This window comes from Triturus cristatus, chromosome 4_2 (genome assembly GCF_964204655.1).
Source record: "Triturus cristatus chromosome 4_2, aTriCri1.1, whole genome shotgun sequence".
In the NCBI taxonomy this organism is placed as follows: domain Eukaryota; kingdom Metazoa; phylum Chordata; class Amphibia; order Caudata; family Salamandridae; genus Triturus; species Triturus cristatus.
This window is the reverse complement of record NC_140586.1, coordinates 42371209-42388708: the sequence shown is the minus strand read 5'-3', so window position 1 is coordinate 42388708 and position 17500 is coordinate 42371209. Positions and strand designations below refer to the sequence as shown.

Below are 17500 nucleotides of genomic sequence, written 5' to 3'. Positions count from 1 at the left end.
GCATAAAAATAAGTCAGTGGCAGGGGTTGAATAGTGGATCTACTTTCTATTTGTGGCCAATTACAGATGTGATCTACACATCTCTTATCTCTAAAATTGACAATTACACAGTCCCCACTAACTGTCTTAGCATTTCTGCCTATCCAGTTAACCCTTCTCACAGACAAGATCTCCGCCCTACAATATATAGGTAAAGGCCTATTGGCATTGAGCCAATATATGCACTTATTTTTAAGTTCAGTATGGGTCTCTCTTTTACCCGCCACTAACGATGGTACACCTGCCAGTATAACCACATATGGGGCTGATTCAGAGGGAAGTTCTATAGTTGGCAAATTTAGAATCTCTTTATCCCGTTGTTTAGGCAGTGATGGGCAAAGGTTTGTTGCTAATTTATTAGTCGCCTCGTTACTATCTTTTAGTGATTGGCCTGGGTTGTTCGAATCTAAGCCCTTGGCTAGTAGATTAACAGGTCTAACATTTTCTGTCGATTTTACTACGGGATTATTATTACAGCTATGTGGACCATTCATTGTTATACCCGCATCATCAATATGTTTACATTGCGATGTTGCCGCCTTTCCAGCTATATCTTTGCACCGGATTCCTATCGTCTTTTGGGCTGATGCCATCGAGAGTTCCAGGCATGCTAATCTTGATTCGATACGATCAAGTCTTCCATTTATGGGTTGAATAGACTTCTTAAGAACAACTTCAAGTCTTTTCCAAAACACGGTACCCATCTCCTCTACTGGTATTGGCAATATTTCTTCAGGTTCTAGAGACGATGGTTCATGATTGACTTTTGGTGCAATATTTTCCTTACTAGGTTGCAGCTTTACTTTTCCTCTCTTCCCTTTATCAACACTTTTTTTTTTAACTTGAGTTGGTGTTCTCATTTTTGCCCCATGACCACAATTTTTTATTGTATCGCCATTTGGTTGAGTGGCCACGCCCTTTTTTGCAATATTTGCAGACCTTGTTTTTATAGTAGACAATGCCAAATTACTCTTGGAGATGCCGTGATGTTTTTTTATTAAGATTGGTGCTGGCGGTTGTTCCGATGCCACGGCAAGTACTTCCGTACAAACAATAGGGCTACTTGAAACTTCGGCCAAAGAACATATGGAGTCGTCTAGGTCAACTTCGTACAATTTAGGTGACCTAGCACCGGCTATGCTTCCCATAGAAGACCTTTTTTCACAGAGAGGGTCTAGGGATAACCTTTTCTCAGTCAATTCAATGTCTTTGGCCAAGGCTGTGGAAACCCGAATGATAAAATTATCTAAGGTACCCATAAGCGACCCTCCAACATGTGGGACAATATTAGAGCCACCAATATTAGGCATTGCAGAAGCGGCCATCAAATTTACTTAACTGGCTATTAAAAAAACCACAAACCTTGTGTGCAGGCGAGGAGTGAAGCAAAGCCCGGTCCACAAGAACAACAGAAGTCAATAAAGCAAACGGTTAGGCAGCGTCTTCTTGGAGTTAAATCAAATCTCTTTGGTGTAGGGCTCGATTGTATTTTCCCATTAATATTGAAGCACAATATAAATAGAGAGCAACATCAGAGGGGTAGCCCTGGCCTGGCACCTCCTGGCAGTGACGGGCAAGGACGGGCCCGGGCTTCGCCCGCGCGCGTCCCGCGCTGCGGTGCACCAGTCGCGGCTTATGCTTCCCCGGCGCTGCCTGCTGACATCAATGGCACGCGCCTGGGGTGAGCACTGGGCCGCCGGGATGTGTAGTCTTTGCTGGCCGTTCCCCTCACGGCGGGATGCGAAGCGCAAGACGAGAGCTGCTGGATGTCTCCTTGGCTGTTCCCCTCACGGCAATGGGCAGGCAGGTGAGTGTGCTGGCGGGGACTTCAAAAAGCTGTTGGCGCGTCCCGCGCTGCGGGGCACCAGTCGCGGCTTTATGCTCCCCCGGCACTGCCTGCTGACATCAATGGCACGCGCCTGGGGTGAGCACTGGGCCGCCGGGATGTGTAGTCCTTGCTGGCCGTTCCCCTCACGGCGGGATGCGAAGCGCAAGACGAGAGCTGCTGGATGTCTCGTTGGCCGTTCCCCTCACGGCAATGGGCAGGCAGGTGAGTGTGCTGGCGGTGACTTCAAAAATCTCATCGTTAATAAGAAACTATCATGCCTCATAAAGCAACTCTGTTCTGCCAGTGATCACTCGAGATCTAAACCATGGACTCGGGCATTAGTTAACTAACTACCATGAGAGGGCATGAAGCCTCCATACTACATCTATTAAGCAATCAGAACAGAATGTACATACCCTAACCAGGGCAAAATGCAAAAGCAATAATAAATCTATTACTAAGACTGAACATACTCAAACACAGGGCAAGATCCCAGTCAGGAACTTCGAGACACCCCCTATATCAAAAGGGCTACCTTGCAGAGAATTAAGCAGTCAAATTCCTTTGCTTGTAAACAATCTAACAGACAGATGGCAAGAAGAAAAGCAGCTCAACAAGCCAGCCTGGCAGCAGGGAAAAAACTTCCATATAGGCTGAAAGCCTAGCAGCCTGAACAAGTGTCAAAACAGCCTTCATCTTATGCACAGAAGAAGTCAGGGAGGACAAAGAGAAAAAACTGCCGAGTCTGGTCACGTAACCCTCAAAGGTACCAATCACCCCCATATTCACAAGTAGGTGGGTGGAAACAGCGGATGATCACAGCAGGAGTGTTGGTGATGCTTCTGAGCCTTCTTTGAAGCTACTGAGCTTGCTCATAACACATGTCAACTCCAAAGATTGGGCACTGGCACATCCCTCTAGGCCAGCTGAAGCTAGTTTGCCAAAGGAGTGAGAATCACCGATGGCCACATCCAGCACATTTGTCCGCATTTTTCAGTAGAGACCTAACGAACCAAGCCAGGCATGGCTATGAAGGACCACCAAAGAGCCCAGAGACCTGGCCACCGAATCCACAGTGTCAAGACTGGACCAAAGAAGTTACCTAGGGGTTCCTAGCCCATTTTCAACAACTTAAAAAATGTGATCCCTCACATAGTTCAGCAAAAGAGAACCCGCCAGCTGTGCCAGTCGCATAGAGCATTGGGGTAACATGCCAATAGGCAAAGCCAAAGGGCCTTCCTTACAGCTGAAAACGATTTGATTCCCATTAACTCTGTACATAAAAAGGGGAGGACGAAGAGGGCCACCACTGACACCCATAAACCTAGGAGCCTGTTGCCAGAGGCCTTCATTAGAAAGATGAGAGGATAAGTCAGATCATCTGGTCAATCATTATGAGCAACCGCACAATGGAACGCCTACCAAGAAGGTGGTCTACACCTAACAGATGTGAAAGATTCCAAGAAGGTCTCATTAAGATGCAATAATAGTTTCGACACTACAAAACAAACAGAAGCAACACTAGAACAGTTTGGGCTTTAATAAAGTTTGGCTCCGACCTTGGCCCCAGGGAGTACTACACCTTCCTGCTGCCTCCTAGACTAGGTTTTGATGGTATATTACCACCCATACTTTATTACGCAGTTAAGTACTACGCAGTCCCTTTTTAGGTACTTTACTATACAAGAAATTAACTTGATTACATTGTATATATGATGAAAAGTATGTCATTAAAAAACAATAGTTTTAATGGGTGGGTAGCGGTAAAGGGTGTTAAGAAGGTTTAAGGTTTCATGGGTGGGTAAGGCATAGTAAGGGTTAAGTTTGAGAAGAGGGAATAGGTAAATGGAGGTAAGAGGTTTAAAAAATGTGTTATGGGTGGTTTAACTCCCAAAAATTCATAAGCAAAAAAGAAGGGAGTTTGCCAGGACTGCCCCCCACCCCAAAAAACATATATGTATTAAAAAGTACTGAACGAGTGTGCGAGTGTGTGGATATATTCACTGGAATTTATTTATTTACTAACGTTATAGTTAGACATTGCAATAATTTAAAAACTATTGTTTTAAAACAAAAGAAACACTGAGATTCACCAGTTAAAATTTACTGAGCAAACGATTACATGTACCCCTGCAATGCATAGGATTGCAAATATTACACCAATGATATGTTAAATGAAATCATCGATTAAATCACTGATGTATTGAGTGTACATGTATTTCCTTTCTTAGGGATCGTTATGCAGGCGCCAAAGCCAGGATTAGACATGGACTCCATGGTGAATGTACTAAGTCGTTTGGTAGAGGTGTGAGGCAGGGCTGTCTCCTTGCACCTTTTCTGTTCTCACTTTATATCAACAATGTGGGTAATGCCCTGGCCCTTTATCCAAGGGACCTGGCCCAGGTAGGATACCGCCCTGTGCCCGTCCTTCTCAATGCTGACGATGCGGTACTGATGGCGCGCACCCCAAACTCAATGCAGCTGGTACTTAACAACTTTGTTAAATACATGCAGGATCTTGACCTCCATGTAAACCAGGCAAAAGCTTTTGTAATGAAGTGTGGGAAGAAACCTGGTAACACACGAGCTATGAGAATTAAGGACTCCATACTTCTCATATCTCGGTGTGTTATTTGACAAAGGCGGCTCCTGGAATCAAGCTGTTAAAACAAGGTTGTTACTTTTTAGAAGTGCCTGCATGGCACTACGTAAATTCGCTCGGAGATTGGGCACAAATCTCCCTAAAGAAATGCTGATCATCTATAAAGGCCCGGTGTGTCAGCAAAGCTATTTATGAAGCAGGCATCTGGGGACACGTGAACTGCAAGCCAATCCAGTTAGTGGAAAATTAATTTTTAAGATCCCTGCTTGCTACTCCTAAATCTACATCAACGTTTGTCTGTCATGCAGAGCTGGGACTACCTTTTCTTACAGATTTAATTAAGACCGAGCCCATACTCTTGTGTCATAAATTGTGGACATCCGAGTATACTGGTTTTAATCAACTTGTCATTAGGGACTGCCTAAACTCTACTCAATACGCACAAATTACCTGGTTAAAATACGTATAGAGTTTTTGCAATGATTTGGGGCACCCAGAATATTTTAATAATCCTGAAAGCTTAGCGAAACTAAACAGGAAAGACCTAAAAACTGACTGTTTAGTACACCTGGAGAATAACAGGCTGTCGGAAGAACTATTGAAAGAAACCAGCTAATTCTAACTAGTTATGATACTCAATTATATCTTATCCAGGTCCCACACCAAAAGCATAGATATGTTTTAACAGGTTTTAGGATGGACATTTTTCACCGCATGGTTACGTTTTCAGATGTAAATGATTGGTCCTCCACTTTATCCAAGTGTCCATGCGATAATGTTTCGGCACAGACAACAATGCACGTTGTTCTCTTCTGCAAATTGTATAACAAATGGAGGAGGCATTATATATTAAGTTACCTAAAGCATCAAGATTTTCATCAATGTCGTCAATGTTATCTACTTTTTCAAGTCCCTTTTGACAATTGATAAATGCCTAAGAATGTCATCCTTTCTGTGGAGTGTAATTTACGCTAGGAAGTCTGTTTTATGAACTGTATGATGATCTACATGAAATCTTTACGGATTGGTGATTGCTTTAGGTGAGCATGACAGGCAGGTATGGCGGGCCCAGAATTACTGAGGCTCTTACCTTCCTGCTACTCCATGATAGTACACCATGAATATTTTTAAAGATACAAGTTATACATTTCTTTTTTAATTGACTGTTAAAATGGGCATATGGAAAGGTCTGTCGTTTTATAATTCTGGGGTGATCTGTATGTGCTTGGAATCCTGTTTCTAAGGTATTGTCTTATTTTTTATATTTGTTGTATTGTGCTTTTATGGTCTGATATCTTCTTGACGGAATAAAGATAACGATTCGATTTGAGTGTACATGTATGTGTTCATAGCATGTAAGTTGTGTAAACATGCATTATTGTGCTGGTTGAAAGTTATGGGGTACACCATTAACAAATAACTAAAGTTAAGGGTGCGCATATTATTCTCGGTTAAACAAGATAACGGCCGAGCCCACCTATTGTGGATTGCAGAAGTATGTTTGAAATCGAGTCTTAAAGCCAAAGCCTGTTACGAAAAAACGGTGAGAAAATATACAACTATTGGTTTACAATACATAGTTTACCAGTGGATATGTGGGCACGTGCCCATATTAAATAATTGCAATGCAGTTCTTTAGACAAATTCTATGTAGCAATTACATTTTTTATGTGTGGGTGTCTATTTCCAGAACTTTGCTGAAGATTTTGAGGCACTGCAGTTTATTAAATAGAATAGAATATAGGGGTGTGCTAATGAGATGTGGTTTATTTCATACTAGTGTTGTAAGCATTACATGCAAGGTTGTATGTCATTATGACCATCGCAGGAATAGGTTTAGTGCATTTTACTTAACTACAGACCGCTGCCCATAAGACGTGGAAGAAAGTGCCTTTACAGTGGCAAATGTATACCTCTCAACCTCTTGACTTAAAATTGCAGGTAATGTGAAGTCTTAAGAGGTAATTCCATTTAGGTGAATAGAAAAATGTTCACACCTGTAGTGTTGATTTACATCAAGACCACAAACACTATAAGTGTGTGTGTCACAATGATTGCATGATAACCTCATCAATAATGTCATTAAACAGATCATGAGTGAATGTGTGAGGACGTTTGCAGTGTATGGAAGTAGTGCAAGTTATAGTTAGCTCGGTATACTAGAACTGATTAATTTCTGTGTTTTTTTGGTTTTAAAAGTATAGTTTTTATATTATTACAAGGACCAACTATAACATTGCTTTAACTTGTTTCTCTCAGAGAATTTTTGAATTTTGTTTTCAGATAAAGTAAGGCATTATTACCAAACCATAACCTCACCTTAAACGTAGTTTTTTTCTGGGAATTTAAAATGTTTGTATCATCATATTTACCAACTCCCTCACGGAGCATAGCTTGTGGCCGAGCTCAGTAGGGTATTGGCTGCAGGTCCTTCACCTAACATCCTGCTGCTGTGCATGGGCTTCAACTGTGCGCACCAGGGGATTGGCCGCAGGGCCTGGTCAAACCCCCACAGCCATGCAACACTCCCACTCCATCCATTTTTTCTGTACTACTGTGCTATCTATTGCCGAAGAAGCACTCTAAGGTACTGCGGAACACTGCAAACGTCACTTTTTTACACGTGCACAGTCCTGAGGTACTACCAAGGGACCTCTTGGAGATCTACACCAAGTCCCGCTATTTTTATTTTGGCACTGGTGGGTGGTTGTGGGGGTGTGGTCCTTCAAGGGCCGGGGTGTTAGGATACACCTACCATGCTGTCTTATAACTTAGTGCTTTAAAAATAAAAAAAAAGCTCATGAGGACTGAGTTCCCAGAGACCTAAAAAATCAGCCCCAACATTTCTGTTGATGTTGAAGCCAGCCAGCCAGCCAGCCTGCTCAGTCATGCGGTGTCAAATGAGCTGGTGGGAGGAGGGGGAGAAGCCTTCTTGACCAATCAGATTGCTCTATTTTTTGTGTGTTTGCAGTACTGTGGTATACCTGTGGGACCAACCGTCCAGGTATCACTATATTTTGAAGCTGAAATATCTCAAAAATGGCTGAATAGATTTACACCAAATTACAAAAAGCACGCTTTCGGAGTAAAGATCTAGCTTTCTGCCAAATTAGGTGGTATTCTGTTCACCCATTTTTTCTGTATCACTTCCCAAAATCCCTGCAGGAAATTGCAAGGGGGAAAACCCGTTTGGGCCAAATTTATTAGTGAAACTAAAAATGCTCTTACGATGGAAACTCTGACCTAACTGTAATTACACAGTGGTGACTGCTAAAGTGTAACCAGTCTGACTGTCTGTATGGAAATATATCACAATGTAATACAACGTGTTATAATGGGCAACACGTTGTACACCATGCGTGGTAAAGGCATGCGTGCCAACAACCCACATCCAATGTTGACTATTCGATCTCACTAACCCATGAGAGTCTGCCCAAAGGCAGAAATTTGTTTATGCAATGGAGTACAGCAGTCTGTTTCGAAGGCCCTAGGACATGGTGGTAAGCAACAGTACCCACTCATTACTGCCTATTGCCATAACCCCATGAAAAAGCTTTACAGCCATTAGTGTGCTTCTGAATCGGTGTCGCGGTCAGGACCGGACTGGGAACCGAAACCGATACGGGCAAACTGCTTGACCGGCCCCCCTGGGGGAAGGGTGGGGGTGCGGCAAAGCTGTTTGCCAGGGCCGGTTTCAGACGATTTTGTTAAAGGGACCTCCAGGGGCCCATAACCAGCCCCCACCCTGGCGGCCCACCGAGGAAACGCCCGGTGCCCGCTATGGCCAGTCCGGCCCTGGTCGCGGTGCACTATCGGAGTGATCTTCCTTCAAAAACAAGTTAGGTAGCTGGAGCATAACAACTGTATTCATTTAAAGCAACAACTTCTACATTTCCCAAGCAACTCTTAGCTTCTACAACCGGGGCGGACTGTTTTACCCGTAAGAGAGAACATGGCATGCCCTGGGCAATGATGCAACGCAACATGAGCAACAGTATATTTTTTATTCAATATATTAAATATATAATAATCAGAAAAAAGTCACGTACTTTAAATCCAGAAAAATACACATATAAACGTCAGACGTGGGTTTGCATTACTCCAAATTACTATGTATATGTATAAATGTACATAAAGGCCAAATGGTGGCAAGGCTTCAGTAACATGAGGCCTCTCCATGTCGGCACCTTGCTTCTTAGCTCATTGGCTTCGTCATTTGCGTGCCTCTCTTATTTACAGTCTCTATTTACAAGATTTTACAAAACGGCCGCAGTAGACCCGGGTCCGTGCGTATAGAGAGCTTTGTCTACTAGTCCATCGCAGTTTCTCCCCAGGTCCTCCTAATAGAAATGTCAATGTGCATACTGCACCAGGGAGCAAGGGAACATGGGAAAGTGCTGTAATGCCTCCATGAGCTGTACAAAGCCACTGGAGATTGGGAAATGAAGGATATTCTGGACTGGAGTCTCTTAAGAAGGCACATAGCAGCTTCTCCGAAGCATAAGTGAAAAGTCCACAGAGAGGCGAACTGTGCCAGCAGCTTCCGAAGTTGCCCAAGTCTCCGGTTGCTAGCGAGTCCACGCGAGCTCATTCAGTGTCCAGGATTGTGCGTGCAGTGCAATGGGCGGACCGCCCTTTGGTAAAGTGCTTTAGAAAGGCAGTGTGTCCATGAATATTTTATCTACAATGGGAGGGGGTGGCACCAGATCCTCCAGCTTCAGGTAGAAGATGCGCTGCAGACCCTGAGTGCAGAGGGTGCGAAGTTCCGGTAGCTTGCCTAGCAGCTTGGACAAGCAGTTGGGCCGTCCTTGCTCACTCACGGTGGTCGTGGCATGCTCCTTCAGGCAACTGATGATCTTGCTTTGGAGGTCTTCCACTTTTTTGGGCTCCCTCAGTCCATGTCGATCTAAAAAGGAAGAAAAAAAGAATCCATTTAAAAAATGCACTCAAATGGTCCAGGCACTCAATGTAGGTTTCGAAAAAGGATGTCAATAGTTGCTGTCGTTTGGGTACACGTTGCATCACAAAATGGTAGCACGGGGTTAAAGATTACAAGCAGAGTATCGAAGACAATAACGGAGGATCGGGTGCGATTGAGAAGCTTGGAGTCAAAGAAACAAGCATCCAAGATGGCGGCCATCCTTCTTGGGAACCACTAAAGTATTGGTTCATAACATAAATTTTTGCCTTTCAGTAGTTCATGTCTAGGTGAATCATCCAGATTCAGGAAATAACTAGAACACCCTATAGTCCACGCTTCTTGTATCTTCTGTTCTCTACAGTACTAAAGCAAGTGAATAATTCACCTGTAGCTACAACATCCATAGCTTCTGCAACAGAAGATACAATACCACAGCTTCTCCAACTACGCCGGTGAAAGCCACACAGCAAGCACCCACGGCCTATGCATCTGCAATATCAACGTATTGCAATATCTGCGACTGCACTTCCAGCTTCCACAAATGCACCATTAACTACTGCAAATGCAGTGAGCAACGCTTGTTAAAACTATTTAAGCCGCACCAATTACACATACAAGTTTACTTCAACTAACTATCCAACAATAAACCTATAGGCTCCTTAGGACAATCCCCTTCAGGTAAAAGGGCCATAAGTACGGGTGGGGAAGGCTCCATTTGGGATAGCTCAAAGGTTTGATACACCCCTCTGGACAAAAGGAAGAGTGAGCCAGGGGGAGAGGTGAGCCTTCCAGGGATAGGTGCTGTTAAAGGTTGGTAGAGGACACATTTTATCTTGGTATAAATGAAACTGAAGCAGACGAGGAGATCACAGCAGTGTGCACTTGAATCTACGCTACAGTTTTCACGCCAGCCTCAGCTCTATATGTCTCAAAGAGCTGAAACTGTACATTGTGCAAGGGCATCAGCTGCACACACTGCCATTGATAGCGCCGACAAGAGCATATCAGAAATGCACTGCGCAATCTAGTTGAAAAATCAAAAAATATTTATATTCTGAAGGCACACACTCTGCTCCGAAAGGCAGCAACCGGGAGGGGCGGCATCTCTCATCTCCCTCGCACAGTGCAGGGCCACAAGGCACAGCCCACTTCTGCAGGGGTGAGGAGTATAATTGCCATCCTCATTCAGAGTCAGTTGGATGGAAAGCATAGCTAGCACCCCACTGCCACCTCCCCACAACTAAGAGGCGGGTGGTACAACCCCATTACTCACTTCCATCCCTGTGCAGCACGGTGACAAAAGTGAAAAGCGCTTTGGTACCTGGAAAGGGTGGCTCAGTCCCTGTGCCACCCAGGCGCGCAACACCCATTGGACTCACAGGGCTTCAGCCCCCCCCCCCCCCCCCCCCTCCCCGTCGTGTGTGGCAGCCCGGGATGAGACACCTTCCCGGGCAAAAAAGCAGCCGCACCCGAGCACTTCACAGGTCTTTAAAAGACCATTTGCATGTTAATGAGGCCTTGCTGTTGTTTTACCCCTTCTAAGAGCCCCTGCAGCTCCACTCTGCCTATTGCTTAAAGTTCAGCCCCCACCGAAATTTTTGCTCAGCCCCGCCCCCCCCCCCCCCCCCCCCCCCCCCCCGAAATTTGGCTCTAGTTGCGCCTCTGGTGCCACCCCATATCATAAAGGGCCGGAAGAAAAAGCTCCACCTACGCTCGTGGTCAGGAGAGGGGCAATGTGGCAAAGATCAATATGCCACTGTACAGCAAAGTGGCTGGAGGCAAAGCACCCCCGCGCCCCCTCTCAGTAGATGTGGGCCGGAGGCACAGAGGGACCACTTCCAGCAGAGCACTGAATGACAACATGGAGCCATCCGCTCTTCTCCCCCCTCCCCGCCCGGTGCACCCAAGGCCCAGGAGTCCCAGAACTGCATCTCATGCAACTGAGCTGTGAGCCAGAGCTACCCTCCCACCCTGTGTGACCGGGTGCCAGGAGGCACAGATTACACCCCCTTTACACCCTACAGTGCCCTCGGCTGCCAAGGCTCTGCTGACAGCTGCTAGCATTTCACCGGCTGTCTGTGAGATGACTCACCGCTCAGCGCTCGGAAAGGGCAGGTTTTCTCTTCTCCCTGCAATAGACTGCTTTTCTGATCCCTTTTATTTGTGTGTGTGGAAGAACCACATTTTATCTCTTTGCGGATCTGAACTAATCAGCATGGAGGGAACAGAGATGACAAACCTATGGGCAGCAACTGAAATACATGTAGGAGGGATTCTCCCCCCACTCCCTCGCCCCACCCCAAACAACACGTGGGTTTCACCCCCAGTTCTAGTTCGGAAACATTGCACACCATCGGTGCTCCACTCGGGGCTTGTCGACTAGCGCCGACAGCCTGGCATCAATTCATAGGTGCCTTCTGTGAGAAACACTATGAACTCAAGGCACCATGACATACAAATCTTTTGCAGCCCTTTCAGTATTCAAACATATACCCACAGGCTATGCAGGGGACTCGCAATACACGCTTCTGGTGACCTCGCCCTTGTCGGCGTGCCATCACGTGTGCATTCCTGGACTTTCCTTTAACAATTGTTAGTCGCTTTGGTTCAACCCATTTGGTCACTTACTTGCTTATTATACAAAGGAATGTACTTCATACAAACCTTTTTTGGTGGGAGCTCAGACCCCCATATGCGAGCATCTATGTTTAATTTAATCGTTTCACTTCTAGCTTTTCTATATTAAAATGTAATAAAAATCGCAAAAGGCTTTTTCAGACTAAAATAGCAACCCAGCCCAAAGGGTCAGCGCCCACACACAAATTAGTACCAGAAAAGAAAAGTAGGAAGTACCAGTTGTACCAGGCGGCCTTCCCGAGTTATTACTGAATCTTTATAGCTCTAGTGTCTTCTCTTACCTAGCTCTGGTGTTAGTGGTACAATGAGGTCCGTGGAGTGCACATAATGCATCGTTTACCAAGTGTTAACTACCACTTTAGTAACTGAGCACTCCCAGGCTGGTCATGCCGAATAATTCAGCGTCTGATGCTGGAGAAGCAGCAACACTGCAGCAGTAGCCTCTAAACCACCTGCACAACTGCAGCTTACCTCCCCTCGAGTATGTGTAGAGCTCTGTAAACGGATCTAGAAACGCATGCGTGCACACCTCAGTGCTGCAACAAGGTCTATGCAACTAGAAATCTAGGCTATCACAAACACTCCTGTACTAAAACAAAACAAAAAACACCAAAGCAACCACTAGGAAAAGCCGACTGAACTGTAGGCTTGCTCCAAAACAGCTGGAGATGAAGAATGACATAACAGGAGGCACCCTAACAACTTTGTGAACTACATATAAAGCCATATGTGTATACATTTTAAGGAGTTTCAGGTTATGTCAGGATGGGAATGCCCTATGCATGCTAAACGGGCATGTACCCCTGCACCAATTGCCAGACTGCATGCAAAACCAGAATTCTGACTTTTGTTGGGGCCGAAGCATCACACCAGCCTAGAAAGAGTGCAGAGGCCTTTAACCGGCCTAAACAATGCGAGGTTCAGGACCTGGCCTGTGACCTGGAGGGTTGCACCAATCCAGCCCTCATAATGGACAATGGACAATGAACTACTGTCCATGCCCTGGGTGCGTCTCAAAACAATAGTGGTAACGTCTTGTGAATTCCAAGTGTGACCAGACCCTTTTCTCAGAGCACAGTCTACTGACTCCTTTCGTGTTAAGTCCGCCGTTATGAGAAATCCAAAACCTTGTGCAATGTGTGGGAGCGGGTGGGGGTGTGGCAGGTGTGTGGGGGGCGTGTGCTGCAGTGAAATTGTGGCACATGCTTGGCTGTAGTAGAATGTGAGCAAGATAGAGTGTGCGTCTTTCTGCCTGTGTGTGTAGTAGAGTCAGTAGGATCCATTTTGAATGCTCCTGGTTTAGCATAGGGGGTAACAACATTTCCTAGAGTGTGGAGGAGTATTGCTGTTTTTCCTGCGACTGGAGGAGAGAGACCTGGATAATGACCAGAAGAGGATGGAGACAGGGCTACTTTAAAAAAAAAATCAATGAGTACCTCGTTTGCAAAGGAGTGTTTATTAGTTCTTCCTGAGCACTGTCATTTGGTAGCCGTGAAGGGGAGGGGAGGGGGGGGGGGGGGGGGGGGGGTTGGTTTCTGTTGTTCAACGTGAAGAAGTTTCTAAGCAGGGCCCGTGGCTTACTTTGTCTGTTCTCCGATTACTGATTCAGGAAGTTGATGGCCGACATGTGCTGAGAATTCACACTTCACTGTGCCACCGTTTTGGATGTGCCTGCTTGGAGTCAGGACCATTAGTACTCGCTGTGAGAAACATCTCTTTGCACAAAGGTTGTATCCGGAGAGCAGCTTAGAAATGCAATTTGAAAGAGAACCAACCCAAACCTGTTCTGAAACCTTAAGACAGTGGATTCACATCCACTATCTGGAAAACAGGTCTAAAAGTGGGATCCAAAACGTGCACGGGGAAATTTGGCACAAGGACTTGATACTGTTTGCCTGAGTTAATGCCTGGATTGAAAACTGTGGATCAGAGTTGTGCATCTAACGAGTGGGGGTAAAAGTGAAGTAACCTGGGCCGAATTCATGCATCTGCCCTCAGTATACCAGAGACTATAACCATTAGAATTGCCAGAGTTGGGAGAGAGTATCGCCTGCAGGGTGTAAAGTTTCCTGGTGATCAGAACTAGGATTAGAAACCTGTAACAGATATTTAATTTCAACTGTGTAATATTTAGTTTGGCTGGGTGATCAAAGTACTTGCTTCTTACGTGAAATATAAGCACTGGGCTGGAAATCACTTATTTTATCAATTGAATGACTGTTGAGTTCCGAGCTTGTCTCCCACACTACCTCTCTGAGAAGTCCGACTGCTCACCAACTCTACTTAAAGTCAAGCGCAGAAAGGGTTGAAGGGTTGCACTTGACCCAGTGTGCAGCGCCATAATGGGATGGACCCCAGGGGCAAACAACCTCAGACACCATGGTTGGAGCCCAGTAGCCTGTTTGACCTACGATTGCCTCCAACCCCACCCACCAATTGAGGTCTGATGGAGTTCACAGACAATGTCTTTGCTGGTGAGCAATCCATATTTGTCGCCATTATCAGGTCTCTATGCCTAATGGCCTAACACAACTTGTGACTTTTGTTTTTTTTTAGTCCAGTTTCTCTAGCGCTGAAAAGTGCATAACCCGTGCTTCCCCACAAGCCTCTCTCCAGTTTGCTGCTGGTACAACATTGTATTGCCGGCATACAGCAGAGTGTTTTAAGTTCAAGGTTGTGGCCATCGGCCCACCGCCATTACTTCTGCTTGGTTATCATCCTTCTCTGCCTCAATCGGTTGCTCTCAATTTTTTTCTACTCAGGTTGCAGGTTGCCCCCCCTGCTTGTGCTCCTGGTTCTCCTACTCTCAAACATCACTCCAAGGGGCTGTGACGCCTCTCCCTTCAATCAGCCTGGGAAGGAAGTGACAACATGGAGTTTCCTGTGGTGGAGTAAGTACAGCGAATGAGCTGTGGTAAGTTAACTACACATGAATGTAAGTCTATCACAAGATATGTGGAAACCACTATCAAAGAGCAGGGCCACACAAGTGCTTTGTAAACTAGGCACCGAATATATATGCCACATTTTCAAGCTACATATGTTAGACTTCTACACACAATCAACCTAAAAAAATAATTCACAGTTGATGGTTATCCAGTCGATATGATAGGGATCCGGTCCTTAAGGACCTATGTTGCCAAAATGATGTGTTGAATCAACAATGGAATGGCACACTTACATTCCCCAAGCACCATAAGAAGAGATTTGTAAACCACAAGCTTACACTCCAAACCCTTTCGATGTCACAAAAAAGGCCACTGAAATCCTACAAAAAACTCTAGGTTCGTCCACTGTGGAAGTGTGTGGACCCAGAGAAGAGACTTTCTAAACCATAAGCAGAGTGAAGATGCCACAGCTTTTAACACTCCTTGAAAACCCTTATCTCACAGCACTAAGGATCAGAACGGCAAGAACCATATCAGGAAGCAGATCAATGCAGTGACATAGCAAAAGATAAAGCATTAATACAGACCACACCATTTATGGAAAATGCCATAGTAAGTCATGACTCTCCCTACAAGCCCTAAAAAGCATTTATAAAAACAAGATTTCCCCCTAGGGGCAGCTAATGGATGGTGGACGGTTTTAAAACCAACATTGCATAATTAAATCACCAACATTAACAGTTTGCAACATCTTTAAGCACAGGTCACAGGACCGGTGGTGGTGGGTGGATGGTAAAAGTGGTGGGCGTTCCTAGTCCGTGATAGTGCTGGCCCCATGTTGCTACATGCCTGACCGAGGCCGGCTGGCAGCTCCTGCCCGAGCTGGTATTGAGGCTTTCATAAACATGCGGCCATGGACTGATTTAAACTGCAAAATGTAGCTTTTTTTTAAACATGCACTGGCACTGTGAGCGATTTGCTGCGTAGGACATCCAAGCGCTTCATAGCAAAAGAAAATATTTGTATTTGCGTAAAAAACAAGAATACACAAATTATAATGCAAAGCAAAAAAAAAAAAAGAACGAACACCCGAGTGCTGCAGCAGACAAATGCACTGGACGTTCCCTACATGCAGGAAAGTCCTGGATTCACCTGGACACAGGTAGGAGTAGATTCACACAGCCTGAATTACTAAACTTGTCCGTACGCAACGCTTGACGCAGGGACAAAATTATGACCAATCATTGAGTGGCTTCAAATAAAGCCACACAATGATTGGCCATGGTCTTCTTTAATATGCCCACCACCGCACGGCATGCCTTTGAAAGTGGGGCCACCAGGACAGTCACTGAAGCGCGTGATCACAGCCAATCCTTGCATTGCTACAATGATGTTTATAGTAGTAAACAGCACGAGAGTCATGCAAGGATTGGTTGGAGCAGGTGCAGTCAGCGCACTGGGGGACAACGAAGGGACAACGTGGATTAAAGGGACCGAAGTGCGCATGTCGTGCTGATCACAGAAAGAGCCCTGTCTAACCGACATTCGCACTACCCAAGCCTGCAGCCTACCAATCAGATAGTCAAGTTATGTCCAACGCCCTGCCCAGACAGGATGAGTTTTTTTTCTCAAATAAAAGAAAATAAACATGATCAGCATTGCAGCTGAAAGGGGCAGTGGGGCAACACTCCAACGCACCTCAAGAGAAACCACCGCTGCACATTTCACACAGTTAGGGGGGGAATACAACAGAGCAGTCCACTCAAGCTGGAGTTATTTTTGTAAAGCAGTAGATTCTGGGACAGTGCGTGTATCTACCTGTGATGAGGACAAGAGCGGCCAGGCAGGAAAAGGATGGGACATCAATATTCATGCGCTGAAGGCTCTGGGAGAACTCGAGGATAGCATCAATCCACTCCCCGAACCCTCGGACACACTGCATGCGATGAAGAACTACCCCGTTGCAGAAAATGAGCTTCCCTTCCTCAGGCTTTGACCTGAAAGAGTTAAGAGATATCATTCGCACTTGAGATACAAGCCATGGACACAAACATTGACAGAGAATAACAGACAAGCAGCTTTTGGGGTGAGGGGCACAGGCAAGCTGGGGTGGGGCATGAGGGGAAGCTCGGGTCCAGAGAAGCTGCTCGACACCTGTACCAGCTCTGCACTACTGCACATAGGACAGTTAGTATAGGACAAGTGTGTATTTTGTTTATGCCTTTTTAGGGTAAATCCACACATGACACATCCTGGTGGCTGATCATCTTCCAACTTTATTCCACACAAAAACTTCCTCTACTGCCACTTGATTTCAGGCCAGGAACTACAGCATTCCATGCACCTCGATCCCAGCCCTGACGGGGGGGGAGCAACAACTCATCCACCAAGATACTCTGGTTATGCAGCAGTCACAGCACAACTACCTCAAATACTAGGCACTGCCCCAGACACCAGCTCGCAAGGGGGGGGGGGTGGGGGGGGGGTTCTTCAAGAGGATGGGTTAGTTGAATAACCATACTGATCAAAAAGTAAGCTTCTCAAAAAGGAGATTTCAACCTGTTAAAAAACCCCAGGACATGGTA

At 45.6% G+C, this 17500-nt stretch overlaps 1 protein-coding gene across 2 annotated transcripts in view; it reads right to left on the bottom strand.

Moving 5' to 3' along the window:
* Positions 1-8459: 8459 nt before the first annotated feature.
* NR4A1 (nuclear receptor subfamily 4 group A member 1) overlaps positions 8460-17500 on the bottom strand; it is an 85341-nt gene continuing 76300 nt past the window's right edge. For both annotated transcript variants that reach the window (XM_085600353.1, XM_085600352.1), the window contains 2 exons: positions 16734-16912; positions 8460-9375 (listed from right to left, as the gene is read on the bottom strand). In XM_085600353.1, the coding sequence (XP_085456479.1) occupies positions 9119-9375; positions 16734-16912 (436 nt within the window). In that variant the 3' untranslated portion in view covers positions 8460-9118. The remainder of the gene's footprint in view (positions 9376-16733; positions 16913-17500) is intronic.